Below are 25,000 nucleotides of genomic sequence, written 5' to 3'. Positions count from 1 at the left end.
ACCTAAAACTGCATATGCTTTTTAAGAGAATGCAATTACTGTGCCAATGTTGTTTGATTTTGCAGTGACTGAAGAAGGCTAAGGACATTCATCTCAAATGCTCTTCCACCTCGACGAACCAGCTTCAACTCAATAGCTTCCGAGGACGGAATCTACATCAGGAAGGGGGGCATGTTAACCCTCACGGCACACGGACACCCTATCGCCTACGATGGACGTGTATTATGTATTTGGTAGAGTCAGGTACCGGGCTTGTCGGACCAATAGGGAAAGGTAGAGTGATCGTCGATGAGAGGCGCACTTTAACTTGGACATTCAAGGGATTAGTTGGTTAAGCATGGGTGCCCAACTATGAATGGGGTGAGCTCCTATAAAAGCCAACTAAACCTAATTTTTACTCATTCTCTCATTTGTGCAATAGAAGAGTGCTCTTGCTCCATCTCCATCTTCTTCTTCTTCTTCACCTCCTTGTGTGTGTGTGTGAGAGAGAGAGAGAGAGGGAGAGTGTGTGTGCGATCGAGCATTACGAAGGCACGACGGCGGCGAAGCGGTTGAGCGCGGCACAATTGCAGCTTCTTCTTCATCGCGGCGAGGAATCCACCACGAAGGCGAGCGTAGAGCGGTGAGTGACACACCCTTTGTTTCCTTGAGCTTGCTAGTTTAGGCTTGTTGTGTGCTTGGAGCCGTTTGTGGCTCGCACACGGTGTATTGGCAAGTCCCTTGCTTCGACAGTGCGGCAAGGAGCGCACAACAATAATAATTTTCATTGTTTTAAAGAACAAATTTTCAATGTTTCTTGCAAATCGTCTATCCACATTTTAAAGCTCCCATTGTGCCACTTTTTGGTATTTTTTCTTCGCCAACAAATGATACTTTCTTCTTTGACCAAAAAACAATGTTGGGAATGACAACTCCTCACAAGATTCATCATCAAAAATGCTTAGAGGGTTGAATCCCTCACAAGGTGCTATACTTGCAACTTGTGAATTATGGTCCACAACTTGTTGAGCGGAGTAGATACCATGCACCAAAGTGTCCGTAGTATCATTCTCGTCTTCAAGATCTTCTTGGTGTGGACTGCGACACACATCTGCATGGATTGTGAAACTAGATGACCAAGATAAATCGATAGAAACACCATATTCAATGTACAAGGAAGTACTCAACAGGTCAACCAAAGCTTGAACCACACAATTTGGTCGCACAATGCCACTCAAGTAGGCATGATCATAATCAAGCTTGCGCTTAATTTCAACTAGAATTGAAGCTTGATCACTGGAGAAGCGTGGCAACACTCTTTGTACTCTCGACAAATCTGCCATTACATTCACAATGCTACCGCGTAAACCAAATTGACCTTCAAAATTGAGCTCACGAATTTATGCGAATGGTATACGTAAGACACAAGACGACTCTCTAGTGAATTCAGCCTTTCCACACTAGAGATTTTGACACTAAAAGTCATCTCTCTTCTCATGCAAAATAGTGGTTCCTCTTGTTTCTTCAATGCGACCTTGCATGGGTGACACACTCTAAGCACCTTATCATCAACCACAATGATTGATTTGATTTTTTTAAGAAGCAATAACTCCACCTTTGAAATGACATGCAAACTTTGACGAAACATAAGTGAACCACATGAGGCACAATCAAAAGAAGGAGTATCCTCGATTATCTTCGCATATTGTGAAACTCTACTAGGAGAAACTGCAGAGCTTTTTTGATGTGTTCGAGATGACTTTGACATATTGTAAATTTTGGTTATGACTTGTTTAAGGGTAAAGGTGTTGGGATATAGACTCAAAAAAATAGAAGCAACTTGCTGAACAGCAACATTATGCGTGTCAATGAGAGTAGCTAGAGACAATGTAGCCTCTTTCGGCCATACACATCGTTTATGTTTAGGACTGTCAAAACCATCGGGAAACCATAAGAATTCACCATGCAAACTCAACAAAACCAATGATGGCAAAGTTGAAGAGGAGCGACAACCATGCGTAGCAAAGGAGCGAGCTTCACGTATAGTCTCACCTTGGTAGAAGTAAAGTTTACATCCAGCAGAAAATATACTGCACATTATACCAACCAAGTGTACGCTCAACATCAATGAGGATTGGCGAGTAGACACGAGAGAGATTATAAAGTCTCTTTGATCAAGAGAGTGTGATTGAATACTTATGATCCAAGGCTGCACCCAAATTTTCAAAATGTCTTCATTTTTCAATGATATTTGATGCACAATCAAATCCACGACTTTAGACTCAAGAGATTGCAAAGAGAGGCTCAAGTTAAAAAGATGAAGTAAGCTTAGCAAAACATCTTTGTTGTTCGAGAAATTACATATAAATATGGGATCTAGGTACAATCTTTTACTTTCAACCCACAAAATCAGATCGCTTGCCATTTACAAAAAGGATAGTGTAAGAAAGAGATACACAACTAGGCACCTTTGAAAGCTGTGATCTGACCCGACTTGTCAATAGTAAACCAACCAGCCTTCTTAAAGTTCAAAAGCGACGATTTTAGGTCCACCAAACTTTGCTCAAAGAGATGCAGAAATGGACGAGAAAATCCAAGCACAGAGTCAACTACAGCACCTTGTAAAATAACACCAGCAGCCTCTCCATCTTGAGGATATAATTTGGCAGGTAACACAGGTTGTTTATTGATTGTAGATTGTCTTCCACAAGAGTAGCAAAATGGGTTGCTAGCTTGGCGGCTTACATTCAAACCTTTGCACGTGCCACAAGAAAACTCCACATCCAAACTGTTCACACTAACAATCTCCAAAGTTCCAAACACCTACCAATTTCACATTTTACAATGAGAATTATAACAATTTTTATTGGATATGCAATAAAAGATTACCTTCTTCCCAAAGCCTAAGTTCGAGACTTGTTTCTGCAAGTATTCTTGGAAGACATCAGCCAACAAAGGAGGCAAAGGACACAAGATTGTAGCATCGACGACACTTAGAGTGTTAGATAGGTGCTTGAAGACGTTAATGTTACGAGCAACGCAAGTGAAGAATCCTTTTTCTTTGACGTCATTGACCATAAGTTGATAGTCGAGGCACCGCGTTGGAACAAAGAGAAGCTGCCACACACATAGCTTAGAAAAAGGATACACAAAACTATATGAAAGGCTGGTTAAAACTTACACTAGCTCGATCGCTTGTTGACGGTCCAATCAGCAATGGTCAATCGAAAACTAGGAGTGCCATCACTTCGAGTTGCATTCTCTACTTTGATGACAATAAATGCAACAGTTGACACAAACTCGTTAGCATTAGAAGCTTGGGCCAACAACTCTTTGATCTTTTGTTCAGGATAAAGGTAGAGGCAGCACTTGAAAGGCTCCGCCTTAACAACTAAAGTAGTTGCATCTGCATACAGAGCCCACAAGCAAGTGCCACCGTCTTTTGCAACAGCCCTTTTAACACATGCCCCCTCGATGCGCACGTAATCATGGACAGCGAACGCCTCTATAAACTCTGAGAGATATATCTCAGTAACCACAAAATTTACAATATGGAGAGATTCTCTGTCAACGAGGTCTGCACGCATGTATCTACCATAGTTAGACTTTGGTATTTTATAAATAGCATACTTACAGAGCACTTTGCCTTCGAAGGCAAATCTAAAATTTGCAGTCTCGGACAACTCGGAGATCGCTAAGTTTCTTAGGGCAGGGGTTATGGCCAACTGAGAAGTGAACGATTCAGCATTTGGCTCGTCTTTCTCTTCACCTATATTTTTTATAAGAGGTGACAAGAATGAGGTATCTGCCAAGCACCTAGACGCTTTACCTAAAAACAACCATTGGTGTCAGTAATATAGTCTATCGAATCAGCAGGGAAACAACAAGTATTACCTCTAACTGCAAGCAATGCCTTTTTAATAGCCGAAGAAGAGGCTTTATTCGACTTTCCTCTTGGGCTAAGCTTTTTGCTATGCGGAGAAGGTTCTGAGGATTGATTGAGGCTTTGAGCCAAAGGAGAAAAATCAGCAACAGTGTTACACTTCTCACTGTCACGAAGCTCTTTTTGCACAGAAGGTGATTCTACACGCTCGGGCTCATACAGTGCATCATCAAAAGTAATGTCTACAAACATATGCTCATGTCAATGCTCAAGATCAGATGCTCAAAGTAAACACAGCTCAAGTAAAATCAAGATAACAACATACTCACCATTCATGGGAGTATCCATTGTATTAGATATGCAAGCTAGAATTGCAGGGAACTATGACAATAAGAGCTTAAGATTTAGGAATAGCATATGTACATGGTGCTAGAGGTAGTTGTTTATATAGGAGCTGTGAGAGGAGGAGTGGAGAGCAATGAGATGTTTCTATGATGAGAGCCAATGCCTCACGTTCAGCATTCAAACCAAAGCAAAGATATTGCAATATCTTTCAATAAATGAGAGGTATCATTTCACGTTTTCAAAAGTAAAAGCACATATTTTGAGTGCGACTTTATAACAACTCGAGGCAGTAATGACTAAGTACTCTTTTCTATTTTTTTCAAGAAGTGAGTTAAACATCTCACAATAAAGCTAAATAAAATAACCTAAATTATAGTTAACAAATATCTTATAGAACGATGCATTTATCATGGGCGACATGTTTTTTTCGATGGATTTAAATATAATCAAAAGATCTGAAGAAATAAATTTTAGGCTCATTTTAAATAATAAAATATCTCGACTCTATAAACCTAGCTCAATACAAAGTCCTAATCTTTAAAATAAGGATAGTATATGATTCTCAAAAGTAATATAAACCTATCTACTTTATAATATTAAAATTAAGTTTAAGCACAATGATATTTTCTTTATTTTGATAATTAGTAAGTGGAAAATAAAGACAACGAAAGAGTTATTTTTGCTTAAAATTCTATCCTAAGTTTAGACAAAAATCAATAGCCAAATGATGAGCTCCCGTTGAAAACCTAAACGGTGTGCCTTATCACTCCCTTCAAAAATCATCATAACCCAATAAAAATCCTACACGTCAGCCTCACCTCTACCAACCACCTAGGATACCCATTCCCAACCACTTTAATCATCCCACAAAGCGGTGCATGATAACAAACCACAAAATAAACATAAAACAAATAAAAAACATTTTAGTCAGCAAAAAGAGAAGTGATCTCTATAGCCTTTGCCCTTTGGGCAAGCCAACAAAAACCCTTTTTATAGGTAGGATAGAAATTTTAGGTGAAGTCCTTCTTCATCAGTCTTTTAAAAGTTGGGCTTGAACTCCGTCTTCGGAGCTTTACGTGCGTGCGAGGAAATGGAAGAGGGCGAGGCAAGTCTAGATGTGAAGCTTACGCTCTCGCAGAAGCTCTTTCTGATCCGCAGCCTCAACGTGCCGGACATTGAAAAGGTGCCGCTCAAGGAGGATGTCATGACTCTCATTCGCCAAGATGGTAAGCTTTGCTCAATGGTCCGATGCTTCGTATATTTCTGTGCACATGCTGACGGACATATCAGATAGGGCGTTTAATATGCGTGCAGAAAGCACCACAGTGTGTTTCATACTTGATCGTGCAAGTCTGGGTCTTAGCATGGTGTGTGTTGTCTCAGGCATGTCAGGACTTTATCAGAGTCTTTGCCATGAGCTTGGATGGGAACTGGACGAAAGTTTGCTGAATAGCATGCATTCTAGTTTTGAAGAGAAGGTTAAAGCTTTTGATGAAAAGTAAGTTTCTCTATTTACTGCACTGTTTCATTTTCTCTAGTACCCCTCACATTAGGAGAACCTTTTGTGAAACATAGATGTTACTATTGCAGCCAATGTCGTAGAGTCCAATTTAGGACACCTTTTTATATGTGTGAAGTCTTTGAATGTGTTCAATCTGAAAGAGGTATTGAGGTCTTTTGAATTACGTGTTCATGCATCTGCTCCTAGAAGCTAGCGCTAGAAACCCAAATCTGTCAGTGTAATTTGTGGAAATCCCTACAACCTGCCACGTGGAACCATCAGCGCAAAACAGTGAAAATCCGTACAATCTTGCCATGTCATCGTCTGTACGGCCTGCCACATCAACAAGTTAGCGCCTCTTACGAAAATCAGCCTCAAACTTCAAGCTTTGGGATTTTTAGGGCTAGGTCTCTCGGTTGGGCTCATAAGTTCTTTAAATTGGTGGGTTCAGTTTCTCTTGTCCACTCAGCCATTTCTCTTCCAGTTAGGTATGCCACGTTATCACTTTGTGACAAGGTGCCTCTTCCGTGGTTATTCGCTGTGAGCAAAGTAATCCTTCCTTGCTATTAATCTCTCACTCATGTTTTGAAAGGGGATAAAATACACAATTCAGTAGCATCTTTCAGTACATAGTCACACAAGTTTCTCTCTGTCATTCGTTCTCTATAGCATGAGAAGCATTTTTTGCATGATAGAGAATCAATTGTTCATAAGGATCATCAAGTCCTCAAGTGGCTCCAGTCTCTATCGAGTACAACTTAGAGTGATTGTCAAGCTAGATGGTTCCAGACTTTTGAGCAATTTGGTGGTTTGATTGATTATATTCTTAGTAAAGCTAACCCAATTGCAGATTTGCTCAGTCGCGAAGGACAGATCTTGGCTCTTGAGTCAAGGTCCACAATACCCATTCAAGAAGTATCTCTTGATAGCATGAAAAGGTAGTATGCATTTTGCGAGTCTCTCATTCGTGACGGTCTGTCACAAAGTGATGATGTGGCATGACCTAAAGGATGGACTTTGGACAATTGGGGTCAGAATTGTCACAAACTGATGATGTAACATGACCACCCGGGCTAGGACCAATTGATAACGTGGCAAAGCCGTACGGACGATCGGAAATTGCACTGGCATGTTGACATGGCTATAGTACGGACCTTCGCATTTTGCATTGACATGCCACGTCATCAGTTTGTGTATGGTGGGAGCTCAGGATGATCAGTGAGTGCTCAAGGTTCCATTTACTTAGCGGAAGGGAAAGCCTTTCGTACTTAGAGAGAGAATGTGTAATGGCCAAAACAAAGTAGAAAGTTGTAAGTGCAAAGTGCATGCGAGAGAGAGAGAGAGAGAGAGAGAGAGAGAGAGAGAGAGAGAGAGAGAGAGAGAGAGAGAGAGAGAGAGAGATCTGATACCACTGTCGCTTCTTGCTCGGAGAATCAACCTCCGTACTCAGTCGTCACGCGAACACTTGCAAATTCTGTCGCCAGGCTCTACTCCAGAATCCCAGCGCTGGTGCTTTTCTGCTGCTTCCGGCTCCTACAAATTGAAACGCTGGCTACCCTTTTATAGGATCTGACACCCGATAGGAATAGGGGTCCAAAAGCAGAGCTTGGTGCTCCTAGAGAGGAGAGAGAAAATCGCGTTTTCTAGAGAGAGGAGAGAGAGAGATCGCAAATCAACCCGTTGCCTTGGTTTTAGTGCTGGTTTTCTTTATAAGGGCCTTGCTTGCTTTATTTTATTAATAAAAGGGCTGGGCACTTTAAAGTGATCGGCCACTTTATAAAATAAAGTGTAACCTGTTCAAACTTTAAAAACTCGCCCAGTTAGTTAAAATAATGCTACACTGACACATTCCAAGCGTCCCCGGGTGCAGGACACGACACAGATGAAATGCAGACACAGACTCCTCGCGGGGAAACATCTGTCATCCCGCGACTGTTCCTGCTTTTCATAAAAAGCTTCATTGAACCCATCTTTATTCTTGTGCTTGCGTTCTTACGCGTATTTTCTTACTCAGTTCGGATTTCCTCCTTAGCCTACGGGATGCCTCCTTACTGATGCACCCGTCACCCATCATGTGACGCATCAGGGGTACTCGTAACCTGGCCCTTTCCATCGAACTAACGGAAACTCCTTCGCGATGTTTACCGTCACCCATCAAATGACACATCAGAGTTGTCCGTTCCTGATGGCAGTTCCTGTAGCTACAATCTTTTAACAGTTCCTAGTGCACATAATAAAATATCCTAAAAGAGATTAATCATTAAAAATAAGAAAATAGTCCAATTAGCAACATCCCTCTGGCTTCTAAACAGTTGACCTCAACTGTAGTGCTTGGACATATACCTCCAGTATCTCGGGATAAGCTGCTAATTCCTCCTGCGTCATCCACTGAGCATCTAGATTCAAATAGTTCTTAAACTTAACCAAATACTTCCGTGTTATCTTTCCGGATTTCAGAGACTACTCCTGATGACTTACTATCTGCTCCGGTTGGAGTATTTCTTCTGTTTCCTCAACCTCAGGAGGTTCCTCAGCACTAGGCTGGCTCGGAGGCGGTCCCACATACGGCCGGAGTAAACTGACATGGAAAGCATTATGGATCTTCCAATTAGGCGGTAGCTCTAATCGGAAAGCGACATCATTCACTCGCTCAGTAATCTTAAACGGCCCATAATAATGGGTAGAAAGTTTTACCACTTTCCCCTTATGAGACGCTTGTTTCTTAAGTCTTGCCTTCTCAAACTTGAGTAAGACTAACTGTCCGACTGTTAAGTCTAGATTCCTTCTATGCTTGTCTGCAGCTTTCTTATGCTTTTCTTGAGAGCGTAGAATAGCTCTCCCCACTTGCCCGTAGGCGGTGTCCAAATCCCGGACAAACTCATCTGCTGCAAAGATCTTATCCTTAGTTAAAAGGATAGGTGGAAGCAAAGGCTTACCATAGAGAATCTCAAAAGGTGCTTTCCCCGTCGATGAGTGTATGGTATTGTTATACGCATACTCGACAAGAGGCAAATATTTCTCCCAGTCAGATTGTCGGTCTGACACATAAGCTTTTAACATATCCAATACTGTGGAATTGGCTATCTCACTTTGCCCGTCCGTTTGAGGATGGTAGGCAGATGAAAAATTCAGCTTTGTACCAAGATTATCCATCAAGGCACGCCAAAAATTTTTCCTCGTGCGAGGATCTCGATCACTCACAATAGACTTAGGCATTCCATGATGCTTAAAGATCCGTGCTAGAAAGACCCTAGCCATATGATTTGCTTTGATCGTTTTCTTGACTGGTATAAAGTGTGCTTGCTTGCTAAACCTGTCCACAATGGTCCAGATCGCGTCATTTCCAGTCTGAGTTCCAGGGAGGTCCATGATGAAGTCCATGGCAATGCTTTCCCAAGGTTCATTAAGCACAGGCAAAGGTTGTAGCAAACGAGGCGTCTTATGCCGATCATACTTCACTTTTTGGCAAACCAAGCATTCCCTGACATACTTATCAATGTTTGCTTTAAGGCTAGGCCAAAAGAAATATCTTTCTATTGCTAAGGTTGTAGGGAGAATACCCCGATGACCCGCATAAGGCGAAGCGTGTGCTTCATCCATGATCTTCTTTCTTAATGGTTCCGCCACACATATGGCCTGATGGTGGTAGAGGTAACCGTCCCGAATGGAATAGGGAAACCCATTCTCTCCACGATGTAGCTTTCCCCAAATGGTGGAGAAGTCTGGATCATTTGGATACAAATCCGGTAGTGCTTCTAGTTCTTGGTGATACACCAAAGTGATAGCGTTCACCCTTGGCCGCCTAGACAATGCGTCTGCGACTACATTCTTACTCCCAGCCGTGTGAAGGATCTGGAAGTGAAACATAGACAAAAAGTTTGCCCACCTCATCTGCTTCTCAGATAGTTTCCTTTGCGTAAGAAAATACCGCAAACTCTGGTGATCAGTCTTGATCACAAAATCCGCTCCGAGAAGATAGTGCTTCCAGTTGGATAAGGCGTATATCACAGCCGAGAGTTCCTTTTCGTAGATTGATGCATGCAACTCTGCATCCTTAAGCTGGGAGTAAGACAGTCGGACAGTTAGTCTTACTCAAGTTTGAGAAGGCAAGACTTAAGAAACAAGCGTCTCATAAGGGGAAAGTGGTAAAACTTTCTACCCGTTATTATGGGCCGTTTAAGATCATTGAGCGAGTGAATGATGTCACTTTCCGATTAGAGCTACCGCCTAATTGGAAGATCCATAATGCTTTCCATGTCAATTTACTCCGGCCGTATGTGGGACTGCCTCCAAGCCGGAGCAGATAGTAAGTCATCAGGAGCGGTCTCTCAAATCCGGAAAGATAACACGGAAGTATTTGGTTAAGTTTAAGAACTACTCGAATCTAGATGCTCAGTGGATGACGCAGGAGGAACTAGCAGCTTATCCCGAGATACTGGAGGTATATGTCCAAGCACTACAGTTGAGGTCAACTGTTTAGAAGCCAGAGGGATGTTGCTAATTGGACTATTTTCTTATTTTTAATGATTAATCTCTTTTTAGAATATTTTATTATGTGCACTAAGAATTGTTAAAAGATTGTAGCTACAGGAACTGCCATCAGGAATGGACAACTTTGATGTGTCATTTGATGGGTGACGGTAAACATCGCAAAAGAGTTTCCGTAAGTTCAGTGGAAAGGGCCGGGTTACGAATGCCTCTGATGCGTCACATGATGGGTGACGGGTGCATCAGTAAGGGGATATCCCGTAGGCTGAGGAGGAAATCCAACTGAGTAAGAAAATACGCGTAAGAACGCAAGCACAAGAATAAAGATGGGTTCAATGAAGCTTTTTACGAAAAGCAGGAACAATCGCGGGAGGACAGATGTTTTCCCGCGAGGAGTCTGTGTCTGCATTGCATCTGTGTCGTGTCCTGCACCCGGGGACTCCTGGAATGTGTCCGTGTAGCATTATTTTAACTAACTGAGTGAGTTTTTAAAGTTTGAACAGGTTCACACTTTATTTTATAAAGTGGCTGGTCACTTTAAAGTGACCAGCCCCTTTATTAATAAAATAAAGCAAGCAAGGCACTTATAAAGAAAACCAGCGCTCAAACCAAGGCAGGGGGTTGATTTGCGATCTCTCTCTCCTCTCTCTAGAAATCGCGATTTTCTCTCTCCTCTCTCTAGGAGCGCCAAGCTCTGCTTTTGGACCCCTATTCCTGCCAGGTGTCAGACCTTATAAATGGATAGCCAGTGTTTCAATTTGGGAGAGCCGGAAGCAGCAGAAAAGCACTAGCGCTAGGATTCTGGAGCAGAGACTGGCGAAGGAACTGCAAGTGTTCGCGTGACGACTGAGTACGGAGGTCGATTCTCCAAGCAAGGAGCGACAGGTATAAGGTGTTGATACGCATTGAGAATTGTTGCTCTGTGTGGTTTGTTTTGCAGGAATCTCCCGTCTCAAGGGAAGGCCCTTTACGAGAAGTACGGCTTTACGCCTAAGTCCCTTTACGGGAAAGTACGGTTTCGCGCCTAAGTCCCTTATGGGAAGGAATGGCCTTGCGCCCAAGCCCTTTACGGGAAAGCACGACCTTCGGGTCTAAGGTTACAGAACGGAGGGGTTTCCTCGGGTTCTCGTGCTTGTATAAGAATTCTCCCTGAATAAAAGAATACTCTTAACGGGGGGGGGGGACCAACCCATCTTCTGGTCCCCAATACTGTGTCGATCTTCTCCCTTCTCTCATGTTTGCAAAGTATTATAATTTTCAGATTTTCTAAGTGCTCGTGTATGCTCCCGTTTTGTGACAGTGGTATCAGAACGTGCCGAGGTGCACAAAGGATCTTCGGATCGGAATAAACGGCCTGCTTCACGGAAAGGCCAGGAAAAAGCGCTCTCTCTGCTAGACGAGAGCAAGGACATCTCTATCTCATCTCCATCTTACTCTCCTGATTATACTTCTACTTCTCGATCATCTCGTCAGAAGAAGGAAGCAGCTACTACTGCCACTACCCTACATCAACCTAAAGATAAGCCTCGATCCAAGAAGCATGGTCGCAAGTCTCAACATCGCATGAGAGTCTTCAAATCGGGCGACAAGGACATCAAGTTCGAAACCTACAACGGATGGAGAGACATCTCCAAAGCACTGTCCTTCATCATACAGTTTGAAGTCGCTTTTACCAATGGGCACTTCACAGAAAGATCCAAATTACGCCATGTGGGGATGCACCTCAAGGAAACGGCAAGTAATTGGTGGTTAGCCAAGATTCTGGAAGGTTCTCAGGCCAGAACTTGGGAGTGCTTCAAATCTGAATTTTATGAATAATTTCTTCCACCTGACTTCGAGCAGGACATACGGAAGGAATGGGATTGGCTTGCCCAGAAGGAACATGAAAGAGTAACGACTTATGTGGACAAGTATTGGTCGGTTCTTCTGAAGGTCACTCCCTTCATGAAGATTGCCGATGAGGAAAAGAAAAGAAAGTTCGAAGCGAGTCTCCAACCGCAGCTTCGAAAGAGTATGGAGGTGTATCCGCATGATACTCTTCAAAGGATGATGGAGTCAGCAAACATTGCTGAGGATTTGCACTCAACTGGGACGCCCAGAAAGATGGAGCATAGCACTTACCGTGCAAGACAAAGAGGGGTCTACGATGACCAAGGGGGCCAAGGAAGAAAATGTCCTCCATCTAGAGACGATGATCATTCTAAGAAGCCAGAGGGCACTGGCAAGCGAACTAAGTATCTTTCTCCTACTCAACTTCAAACTTTCAGAGAGGAAGGAAGATGCTTCTACTGTGGCGAGAAAGGACATATGAAACCGCATTGCCCGCTAAAGCACCAACGACAAGAACAAGCCTCTACGAGGCAAGAGAAAGCAAGGAAGGAACCCGCACCACCAAGCTCAAACTCAATTCCAGATGTTCAAGGAAACACAGAAACGGAGAAAGGGAAGTGTCAACTTCTGAAGGGCTAGGGGTCTTTGAACAACGAGTGAGTATTGATTCTTTATGATCCAGGATCCACGGATAACTTCATCTCCCTGGATACTGCAGAACATTTGTGTCTTACACCGGCTCAGCTTGGCACACCGGTTACATCCGGATCGGCATTCGAGGGGTTGACAACCAATGCAACTCCCGTGCTAGGACAGCTCAATCTTCGGATTGGCGAGTACAAGGACCGCGAATCATTTTTGATGGCACCCATCGAGGGATGTGATATCATCTTGGGTATGCCATGGCACTTTCACATGACACCTATTCTCGATTATGTGGAAAAGACCCTCACTTTTGATCATGGGGGTAAGAAAATAAAGATTCAAGCTGATGCAGGAGATTGGCAGTTCCCAATTGTAAGCCATATCTCCATTAAGAAAGAAATGAAGAAGTGTGTTTCTGCTTACTTGATTTTTGCAAAGGATAAGACTAGTAGGGACTCTCTCTCTAGTCTGGAAATTAAGCGTCTTCAATTTATTGAAAAGTACAAGGATTGTTTCACGGAAACACTTCCTGATGAACTCCCTCCGGTACGCCCGGAAGATCACCGCATAGATCTCATACCGGGTAGCTCGCCTCCCAATCAACCCCCTTATCGGGTAAGTCTTGCTCAGCAAGAAGAAATTTTGAAGCAAGTCAACGAGCTTCTAGAGAAAGGGTTAGTACGGCCAAGTGCTTCACCCTACTGCTCTCCAGTACTACTGGTGCAGAAGAAAGATGGCACGTTTCGAATGTGCATAGACTACAGGTCTTTAAACAAGATCACGATCAAGAATCGCTTTCCGATCCCTCGGATTGATGATATACTTGATAAGTTGCAGGGTGCAAGTGTCTTTAGTTGTATAGACTTAAAGCGTGGGTATCATCAGATACGGATCGCCCCTGAGGATACTCCGAGTTACGAGTGCCCCTGATGCGTCACATGATGGGTGACGGGTGCATCAGTAAGGGGGCATCCCGTAGGCTAAGGAGGAAATCCGAACTGAGTAAGAAAATACGCGTAAGAACGCAAGCACAAGAATAAAGATGGGTTCAATGAAGCTTTTTACGAAAAGCAGGAACAGTCGCGGGAGGACAGATGTTTTCCCGCGAGGAGTCTGTGTCTGCATTGCATCTGTGTCGTGTCCTGCACTCGGGGACGCCTGGAATGTGTCCGTGTAGCATTGTTTTCATTAACTGAGTGAGTTTTTAAAGTTTGAACAGGTTCACACTTTATTTTATAAAGTGACCAGCCCCTTTATCAATAAAATAAAGCAAGCAAGACTCTTATAAAAAAAAGCCAGTGCTAATAGCTATGCAGGGGGCTGAATTGCGATTTTCTCTCTTCTCTCTCTAGAAAACACGATTTTCTCTCTCCTCTCTCTAGGAGCGCCAAGCTCTGCTTTTTGACCCCTATTCCTACCGAGTGTCAGACCCTATAAAAGGGTAGCCAACGTTTCAGTTTGGGAGAGCCGGAAGCAGCAGAAAAGCACCAGCGCTAGGGTTTTGGAGCAGAGTCTGGCGACGGAAACTGCAAGTATTTGCGTGACGATTGAGTACGGAGGTCGATTCTCCGAGCAAGAAGCGACAGGTATAAGGTGTTGATACGCTTTGAGAATTGTTGCTTTGTGGGGTTTGTTTTGCAGGAATCTCCCGTCTTACTGGAAAGTACGGCTTCATGCCTAAGGCCCTTCACGGGAATTACGGCTCCACGCCTAAGTCCCTTACGGGAAAGCACGGCTTCGCGCCTAAGTCCCTTACGGGAAGGAACGGCCTTGTGCCCAAGCCCTTTACGGGAAAGCACGACCTTTGGGTCTAAGATTACAGAACGGAGGGGTTTCCTCGGGTTCTCGTGCTTGTATAAGAATTCTCCTTGAATAAAAGAATACTCTTAACGGGGGGGGGGACCAGCCCATCTTGTGGTCCCCAATACTGTGTCGATCTTCTCCCTTCTCTCATGTTTTCAAAGAAATATAATTTTCAGATTTTCTAAGTGCTCGTGTACGCTCCCGTTTTGTGACACACAGAGAGAGAGAGAGAGAGAGAGAGAGAGAGAGAGAGAGAGAGTACCAGATGGGGTCCCAAACCCCCCTCCAAGGCCCCCTCCCTCTATTACTAGAGAGGTATTTGCTTTAGATTGCACAAAGGTCTGGTACAATGCTTCTAGACGCTGTGGTATTTGACGAGGATGATGTCGATGTCGATGTCAATGTCAATGTCAATGATGACAACGACAATGATGATGACTGTGACGATGACGACGATGGTGTCGCTGTCAAGGTCAAGACCTGGGAGGCTAATGGCTGAAATTTGAAAACGGTAGGTGAATTGTTGAGGATCTGCAACTGCGGTGCTGCTACGGGGCGGATCTGTAAATGTCTATGCATGCAATGGCTGGAAAGTGTAAAATGTTGGTTGTCTGAAAACTGATTCAGAAGCCTTGTAAGGTGCAGTAGAATGAATGTTGTCCTTTCTCAAGATGAGTGCTCCGAATTGTGCTGAAGGGTTTCTTTTACTTACGGAAGGGAGAGCCTTCCGTTCCTTTAGTGAGAGAGTGCAATGGACCCAAACAAAGTGAATGGACACTGTGAATGAAGGTGCATGAGACAGAGATAGAGAGAGAAGAATACGACACCAAGAAGTTGTCAAACTCTCCTCCAAAGGCCCCACTCTCTATGGCGAGAGCGGTCTACTTATGATTGCACAAATCTCTACAAGGCTTGAACTTGCCGATGATGTCGTCGACGATGAGGACGACGACGTGACGGGCTGAAATCTGAGAATGCTAAGGGCTGAAATCTGCAAATCTTGTATTTGCTGAATTTTGACTCTGTTGATGACGACGGTACGACGACGCGCTGAAAACGCAGATGCTGAAATCTGCTTTTTCTGGGCTGAAACTGCAAGCTTCGATGGATCCCACCGTGCGGCGAGGAATGACTGCAGGAAGGTGAGATCTGGGAGGTTCGGGACTTGTTCTGTTGTGTCTAAAGGCTGAAACTTGAAAACGTTGGTCCTAGGGCTGATTCTGTCCCGAAGATTTGCAAAAACGCTAGGTCTTTGGCTACGGTGGAAAACTGCTAACGCTAGGGCTGATCTGTTCCTTGGTGTTTCCGGGTAGATGTAGATGCAAAAACGCTGGTTGATCTAGGTTCTTGTCCAAAAAGGCTAGCTTTGTTGCAGTGATGCAAAAACGCTAGGCCTCTTGGGGGTTCTGCTGAGAAGTTACCTGTTGAGCGTGTGCTCCTGCTCACACCAATGTTGTTCTTTCTCAAGATGAGTGCTCCGAACTGTGCTCAAGAGTTTCTTTTACCTACGGAAGGGAGAGCCTTCCGTTCCTTTAGTGAGAGAGTGCAATGGACACAAACAAAGTGAATGGACACTATGAATGAAGGTGCATGAGACATAGAGATAGAGAGAAGAATACGACACCAGGAAGTTGTCAAACCCTCCTCCAAAGGCCCCACTCTCTATGGCGAGAGCGGTCTACTTATGATTGCACAAATCTCTACAATGCTTGGACTCGTCGACGATGTCGACGACGACGTGACGGGCTGAAATTTGAGAATGCTAAGGGCTGAAATCTGCAAATCTTGTATCTGCTGAATTCTGACTCTTATGTCGATGACGACGGTACGACGACGACGTGCTGAAACCGCATATGCTGAAATCTGCGTTTTTTGGGCTGAAACTGCAAACTTCGATGGATCCCATTGTGCGGCGAGGAACGATTGCGGGAAGGTGAGATGGTACGAGGTTCAGGATTTGTTCTGCTGTTTCTAAAGGCTGAAAACTGGAAACGCTGGTCCTAGGGCTGATTCCGTCGCGAAGATCTGCAAAAACGTTAGGTCTCTGTCTGATCCAAAAACGCTAGGCTGATTTAGGGTTCTGCGGTGGAAAACTGCTAACGCTAGGGCTGATCTGTTCCTTGTTGTCACCGGGTTGATGCAGGTGCAAAAACACTGGCTGATCTAGGTTCTTGTCCAAAAACGCTAGCTTTGCTGCAGTGATGCAAAAACGCTAGGCCTCTTGGGGGTTATGCTGAGAAGTTGACTGTTGAGCGTGTGCTCCTATTGCCTCTTCTGCCAGAAAGTGCTAGCTTTGGTTTGCTTATATATTATCTTAGCAAAATTGCCCTACCTATTTCCCAACAAATGTCAAAAATAGGTAAAATAGGCTAAATGCATTGGAAAATTCCCTTGAAGGATTCTGATGGATTTTGATAGAAATGCTTATGATCATGCTGTGTTCAACCAGAGGATATGCATCTACACTAAGTGCCTGGGCATGCACGGTCTGCGAATAGACTCACGAAAGTGCCAGAGCATTTCTAATCTAGATTGACTGGACTGACTGAACCCTTGTCGTGCTGTAGCTTGCCCACGGACACATAGGGTTGGATGTGTCACGTGACATCCCCTCCTTTTCAAATTGAGGTACTGGTACCGAACTGTATGGCGTCGAGGGAGATCGCCGATAGCATCCGGAATCCTGGAAGGGTTTCTTCGCCGGCCCACTCTGATGTGTGGTTCGTGCAGTTGTCACGTGACAGATCCAACCCTATGTGTCCGTGGTCAAGCTACAGCACGACAAGGGTTCAGTCAGTCCAGTCAGTCTAGATTTAGAAGTGATCTGGCACTTTTGTGAGTCTATTCGTAGACCGTGCATGCCCAGTCACTTAGTGTAGATGCATATCCTTTGGTTGCACACAGCATGATCATAAGCATTCCCATCAGAATCCATTAGAATCAGTTAGGGGAATTTTCCAGTGCATTTAGCCTATTTTACCTATTTTTTGGCATTTTTCACTTATTAATTTAAGCGACTTTCCAACAAAAGTAGGCAGGGCAATTTGAGTAAGAAAATATATAAGCAAACCAAAGTTAGCACTAAATGGCAGAAGAGGCAACAGGAGCCAAGCTCAGCAGGCAACTTCTCCAACAAGACCCTTGGTGGTTTCCCTCCAAGCAAATAACCCCATCACTAGCGTTTCCTCCAACAAGAATCCATTGCCATCCACAAGCATCCCCAGCGTTTTGCATCAAGCATCATCGCCCAAGCAAGCCTCAACATTGGTGTTTTTGCATCCGATCTTCCCGCAAGTATTCCACAACACTTAGCTTTTTTGGAAGACCAGCAAGTTGGCGTTTTTGGAACACATCAGTCCAGTGTTTTTGGTCCCAACTTCAGCCTTTGCAGATTCAGCATGCAGCGTTTTTCATCATTAAAGAACCTGCAAGATCAGCCCCTAAGAAGGTAGCAGATTCAGTCGGATAGACCATCAGTTTTTCAGCCTTAATGAACCTCAGTTTTCAGCCCTAAACCTGTAGATTGTCAGCGACAAAGAACCACAGAAATAGCCCCCCAAATCAGCGTTTTTGGATTGTAGCAGATTTCAGTCCATAGCGTTTTTGGACAGCAGATACAAGATTGCAGATTTCAGCCCTTAGGTCGGTCTCTTCGTCCCCATCATCATCGCCGACATAGCCTAGACTTGCATCAGTCTCATGCATTCCATTTGTGCAAGATTGTGCAATCATAAGTAGACCACTCTCGTCGACGAGTGGGCCCTTCGGAGGAGGGTTTTACAACGTCTCTGTTGTCGTATCTCTCTTCTCTCTTTGATGATGTTAGTGGGGATGTCGTGGTATTTATACTATACATGATGGAGCTGATGGTTATATTGTCTTGTGGTCGACTACCATGGGTCTATACCTTGCACTTTCCTTCAAGGGTGAATCTGGGCTTATCCTGGATTCATCTAGGTATATATATTCATCCGCTGCACCTAACAGCAGTCCTTGAACTTCATAAAGGTCTGCAAAGTCTTCTTCTTTGGGCCGCGCCAAAAGCGACACAAAATCTTTTGTGGATCCTTCCATGCTTCAACTTCGTCGAGAGTCATGCTTCTTTCTTCTTCAAGAATCTCCATGGCTGAGAAACCACTTCCAACACAAAACCATGAACATACCTATTTCATGTAAAGTGAGTGAAAAAAATCTTGTCTTCCTAAAAGATTGTGCATGCAATGTAGATGAACAAAGAGACGGAGTGTCAAACTGTTCACCACATACACGCAAACAATGAGATCGAATCTTGTCGTGTTGATTTAAAGCAATCAACAGTGGCAAATTACAATGGAAATGCCCATGCTTGGTGCTCATACTATCATGTGTTCTTTCTACAACTGTGTCGTGCCAAGGAAGAGACATGAAATATGACTTCCTTGAATGCATACTTTTCAGCTTTTCATGAGAAATCCGCATACATCCGTGCTCATTCATGAGTGAATCGTGCTCAACGTACAATATGTCATGCCTAGGAAAAGGGATCACATAAAGACGTTGACTAAAATACAGGAAACGATCACGAATGAAACACTCGATCAATGCGTGTGTACTAATCATGCGAACACATAGTACTTCCTGTAAGAGTTCTTTGGACCTAGGCTCGAGAGCCAAGATGGCTTCTTCTTGAGGGAGTTCTTTGGACCTTGACTCGAGAGCCAAGATTGATCATTCGTGATTGATCGTCACGTGACACGTCCAACCCTATGTGTCCGTGGACAAGCTATAGCACGACAAGGGTTCAATCAGTTCAGTTAGTCTAGATTAGAAGTGATCTGGCACTTTTTGTGAGTGTATTCGTAAACCGTGCAGGCCCAGTCACTTAGTGTAGATGCATATCCTTTGGTTGCGCGCAGCATGATCATAATCATTCCCATCAGAATCCATCAGAATCAGTCAGGGGAATTTTCCAGTGCATTTAGCCTATTTTACCTATTTTTGACATTTTTCACTTACTATTTTTAAGTGACTTTTGTTGGAAAGTAGGTAGGGCAATTTTGCTAAGTTTGTATATAAGCAAACCTAGGCTAGCACTAAATGGCAAAAGAGGCAACAGGTGTCCCAAAGTGATGACATGGCTACGGGAAGCTGAAACCCTAAAATCCCTGCAAACCCTAAAAACTGCCAAAAACCCTAATTTGCAGCAAACCCTAATTTGCAGCAAACCCTAATTTCTGCAGAAGCCCTAATTTTTGCTGAAACCCTAAATTTTGATAGCAAACCCTGATTTCTGCCGGGGTGCCACATGGCAGCAGCAAGGCAGTACGGATTTTTGGAAATTGCGCCGCAATTTGCGTTGACAGCTTTTGGGCGTTGCTTTTTGAATTCTACGCCATGAAAGAGAGAGAACTTGCTTAAAAAAAAAAAAAAGAGTCTCTATGAGAGAGAGAACTGATGCTTTTGATTTTGAAAGCTTTTGGGGCTCTGCTTTTGGGCATCCCTTGTATCTTTAAATATGTGGAGAGGGCTTCACTTCTCAGAGCATGTGGACGCAGAGTTTGAGAGTGAAACCCTAGCCACTCTCTTGTACTTTGATCTGATTAATATAAAAAGAAATACCGAAAGGGGCGCCAGTCTTTGGGGCCAATATCTCTAGGCACGGAACTCCGCCGGGCCAGTGTAAATCTATTGTGATCTATGACTTGTTTTGAAGTGGTTACTTGGTGTTGTCGCGGTTGATTCTTGACTTAGAGTGTCCAAGTCTGTTACAGTGGTATCAGAGCATGGCCGATTTCTCTTCTACGGGAAATCCGATCCCCAATTTTTTTTCCGCGGCACCTATGGCTTCACGCAAGGATCAGTCGACTCCCTCTGCATTTGGAGATGCGGGCTGGGATCGCAACGAAGATTCAGGCAGAGAGTATGGCCCGCCTCTCATAGTAACAAGGAATGGCCGTTTTCAGATCTCCGTTCCCCGTTCCCATTCCAAGTTCCTGTTCCGAATCTCCGTTCCGTGTTTCAAACGTGAGTACCCGTAACAGGGAATGGCATTTTGTTCCACGTTCCCGTTTCCCATTCTCGTTCCGGTTTCCCGTTCCTGGTAACTATGCCGCCTCGGCCTACTCAGGTGGAGAGACAAGAGATGGAGCATCGTCAATTAATCGGCGATGCAATGAAGATGATGCTCAGTTTTTCGAAGGATCCGAAATTGGCAAAATATATGAGCGAGACTTCTTTTCAGGAAGTGCATGAACAGTGGCAGAAAACCACTACACCACCATTGAAACCCGCTCTCAAGAAACTTTCTGATCACAAACAGTATTCAGAGAAGGAATTACAAGAGGTGGTTGATGCACGGATTGCGCAGCTTTTTGACGTGCAAAAGAAAGCCAACAAAGCACGAAAAAAAGCAGAAGAAAAGCACTGACTTCTTGGGATATTTGGGTCGTCAGTCGACATTTGACAAGGCAAAGAAACAGAAGAAGCGTGTCAAGTTTGAAGGCTTACCCACTTCTTCTTCTTCCATGAACAATTCTTCTAGCTCTTCAGACTCAAGCGAAGAAGTCAGAAAAAGCAAAAAGCGAAGCAAGAAACAAAGCTTCGGAAAGGGCAAGAAAAAGGCAAAGAAGGCTACATCTCGCTCAGAGACTGATAGTTCTACTGAGGACTAGTCTACAGACAGCTCAGATTCCGATGACGGAAACTTTTATGCGAACAAGAAGAATTTTTACAAAGCTAACCAGTATGACTTTCTCGAAGATAAAAGCAAGAAAGTCCGAGAGTTTTAAGGAAGGTGGCCACTCGATCAAGTTTGATACTTTTTCTGGATTCTCAGATGCTTCGAAGGCTTTGTCTTTTATACAACAGTTTGACATCGCTTTCGTGGGAGGACGCTATTCAGAGCACTCCAAGATTCGGAGAGCTGCCTCTTACTTTAAGGGGAATGCTCGTACTTGGTGGTCCACGCTTCTTTTAAACAAGATTGCGCCCGTTAAATGGCTGAAATTTAAGAAGCTTTTTATTTCTTCTTGGTTGACGCAAGAATATGAATGAGATGTACGAGCTGCTTAGAACCATCTTCGGATGACCAAGAAAGATACAATCAATGCTTATTGTGAAAGATTCTGGAGCTCTTTTCTACCCGCCTCTTCATTCAAGAAGATCTCGTTCAGAGAACAGATTGAGCGGTTTACCTTGGGTCTACCTACAAAGATCCGACATCACTGCTTGGAACAGAAGTCAGCTTCTATTCAGGAGTTGATGAGTCGTGCGAAGCGGGGCTTGGCCATTCACTCTGGCAGTCTGACCTACCCCACAGATGAGGCCATGACACAACGAGCCGAATAGACTTCTGGGAATGAAAGTAGAAGGAAAAAGAGCAACCCAGAGAAAAAGGATGCACGACCCAAGCTTACTCCTGAGGAGAGAGCTCGCTTTATCAGAGAGGGGAAGTGCTTTGGATGCGGGGAACATGGACATATCTCCGCGAAGTGCCCTAAACATGCACCGAAAGAACAAAAGGATAAGAACGACGACAGGCCTGAGAGTTCGAGAGCAGCTGAGGAACGTGGCAGAAAACGCAGATAGAAAGCAGAATTGGTACCACATGGCATGGGACCCGCACCGAATCTAATGAATGAAAGTACAAACTTTGCCGCTTTTGGAGCAAAATGAAGGATCAGGAAGCTCTTTTGAAGGAGCCAAGGCCAACTTCTTTTCACTTGGAATTGGCGGCTCGATTTGGAATTACGCCCGACAGACTGACGCCACAGGCGGAGGTAGTTCGATTGGCACTCGGATGGGATGTTGCCATTACACCGAGCATTGGCAAACTTCATTTGCAATGACAGGGGGTGTTCAGGGCACGTGAGTGACGTTCTACTTAGGATCCCTTGGTACCACAAGAACTACGTCGTGGTTGACTACTGGGCCGAGAAAGCGACTTTGATAAATGAAGGGCTTAGAGATTGTACTTGATGAACTTCAGTTTCTTACTCATTCTTTTGGGAGGCGAACTGAACGATGGATAAAGGTTGAATATGTTTTGACCTGAACAAAAGAACGCCAAGATTTTTTTCTCCACACTCATGTACATAGCTTTTTAGAGGGCCTGAAGATCAAACCATTGATTTGATACCTGGAAGCATGCCACCGAACCGGCCACCTTACCATGTGAGCCGAGCATAGAATGAAGAGATTATGGACCCAGTGAAAGACCTCTTGGAAAAGGGTCTTGTCCAGCGTAGTACTTCACCGTATTGCTCTCCACTGTTGTTGGATTTGAAGAAAGACGGATCTTGGAGAACGTGCATGGATTATAGATCTCTCAACAAAAATCACCATCAAGAATAGATTTCCGATTCGTAGGATCGATGATATACTCGACAGATTACAGGGATCCTCGTGCTTTAGCAGGATTGATTTGAAGAGTGGATATCATCAGATCCGAATTGCGACGGGAAACGTCTAGAAGACAGCCTTCCAGACTACTTTTGGGTTATTTGAGTTTTTGGTGATGCCTTTTGACTTAACCAATGCTCCTGCAACATTTAACCGGATGATGGACAGGATTTTTCGAGAGTACAGGCTATTTGTTGGCACTTTCTTTGATGATATCATTGTTTTTTCCAAGAATGAAGCAGAACACAGAGATCATATGCTTCAGAGATACAATTTTTTTGGGACACTTTGTCTCAACAACAAGAGTGCAAATGGATCCGGCCAAGATAGACACTACCCGTGATTGGCCCGATTTGAAGAATATCCATGAAGTTGAAAACTTCTTGGGACTGTGTTTGTACTACATGCGGTTGATACGAAAGTTTGCAGAGGTTGCTTCCCCTTGTGCATATCTTGATACAGAAAGGAGTCTCTTTCTCGTGGGGATCCACAGAGGTGACTGCCTTTCAGACATTGAAACAGAAATTGACTACATGACCAGATTTGACTTTGCCGGACTTGCAGAAGTCATTTGAAGTATTTTGTGATGCTTATGGTCGTAGTCTGGGTGCGGTCTTGATGCAAGAAGGCCATGTCATTGCTTACGAGAGCCGATTGTTCTCTAGGCCGGAGATGAGAGCACAGATACATGAGAAAGAGCTTTTGGCAGTGATCCATGCTCTTACTACAGTGGCGGCACTACCTACTCGGAGCGGATTTTACTGACTTTACATGCCATCAGAGTTTGCGCTACTTCTTGTCACAGAAGCGGCTTTCGGAACAGCAGATGCGCTGGGCGAACATCTTGTCACAGTTTCACTTCCAGATTGTCCATGAGCAGGGACAAAAGAATGTGGTGGCAGATGCTTTGTCTCGGAAGCCGTTGGATCTGGCTATTTCCGCGATACATCATAGGAGCTTCGAGGATATGGTCTATCAGTATGCCACAGATACAGATTTTGCAGATATTTTCACACGGATACGGGATGGGGAGACAGTAGCTGGATACTCCCTTCGGGAAGGCTACTTGATGAAAAAGACTATGTTGTGCGTTACACAACCGTTGAGGGAAAAGGTTATGACTGGATGCCACTGTCCACCTTTTACGAGTCACCGCGGCATTGCTACCACCATGAAGGGGGTAGAGAGATACTTCTTTGGGCCGAGACTCAAAAAGGATGTGGAAGAGTTTGTGCGCAGTTGCTTAGTATGCCAGAAGGTCAATTTTGACAGGCATAAGGCACAGGGATTGTTAAAGCCTTTACCCATACCCACCCTCCCCTGGAAAAGTATTGAAATGGATTTCATTTTTGATCTCCCGAGAACACAAAAAGATCATGATGATTTTCCGATTGCATGGCACGTCTGAGACGATTGTCTCCAACAGAGACCCCAGATTTATGAGTTTGTTTTGGAAGGCAATTTGAGAGAACATTGGCACGCAGTTGCAGTTCTCGTCATCGTTCCACTTGCAGACTGACGGGCAATTTGAGATTGCCAATTCAATGATTTTAGATTTATTGAAGTCTTGTATCTCGGATCAGAAGACTCAATGGGAAAAGAACTTACCTTTGGTGGAATTTGCCTACAATAACACGATACACTCTTCGACGGGGAAGACGCCATTTGAGATTGTTGAAAGTGCTGCGAAGGTTCCATCCTTTCTGAGCACAAAAGATTAGATATTTGAAGTGGATGAATATTCGCGAGATTTGGATATGGCTTTTGCCAAGGTTCGCGAGACTTTGTAGGAGTCTCAAGAACGACAGAAAAAGGCAGCGGATCGCCATCGTCGCGACTTGAAATTGAAGGAGGATGATTGGGTCCTCTTACGTTTTGAGAAGGCCCGCCTAAGAAAGAAAAAGGGAAAGGAGAGGTGTTAGGTGCAGCGGAATGACTGTTGTATTTTCTCAAGATTAGTGATCTTTATTGCTCAAGGTTCCTTTTAGTTCTTAGGGAAAGAGAGAGCTTTCCGTCTTATGGAGAGTGCTATGATCACGAACAAAGTGAGTGGATTGTGCGTGCAAGTGAATGAGACTGAGAGAAGGAGAGAGAAGAGATACGACACCTGAGAGGTTGTAAAACCCTCCTCTGAAGGCCCCACTCTC

General features: G+C 44.1%; 1 protein-coding gene and 1 pseudogene across 1 annotated transcript in view; one reads left to right on the top strand and one right to left on the bottom strand.

The window, feature by feature from the left end:
• Positions 1-2,439: 2,439 nt before the first annotated feature.
• On the bottom strand, positions 2,440-3,057 carry LOC147448408 (uncharacterized; annotated as a pseudogene).
• A 2,181-nt stretch (positions 3,058-5,238) lies between these two features.
• The window catches only part of LOC147448407 (26S proteasome regulatory subunit Rpn7), a 78,925-nt gene continuing 59,163 nt past the window's right edge, over positions 5,239-25,000 (top strand). Inside the window, exons 1-2 of the mRNA XM_086521033.1 lie at positions 5,239-5,433; positions 5,591-5,705. Coding sequence (XP_086377159.1) covers positions 5,298-5,433; positions 5,591-5,705 — 251 coding nt within the window. The 5' untranslated portion in view covers positions 5,239-5,297. The remainder of the gene's footprint in view (positions 5,434-5,590; positions 5,706-25,000) is intronic.

The sequence above is a fragment of the Adiantum capillus-veneris genome, chromosome 10 (genome assembly GCF_014529385.1).
Source record: "Adiantum capillus-veneris isolate H3 chromosome 10, ASM1452938v2, whole genome shotgun sequence".
Taxonomy (NCBI): domain Eukaryota; kingdom Viridiplantae; phylum Streptophyta; class Polypodiopsida; order Polypodiales; family Pteridaceae; genus Adiantum; species Adiantum capillus-veneris.
This window is presented reverse-complemented; position numbering and strand designations above follow the sequence as displayed.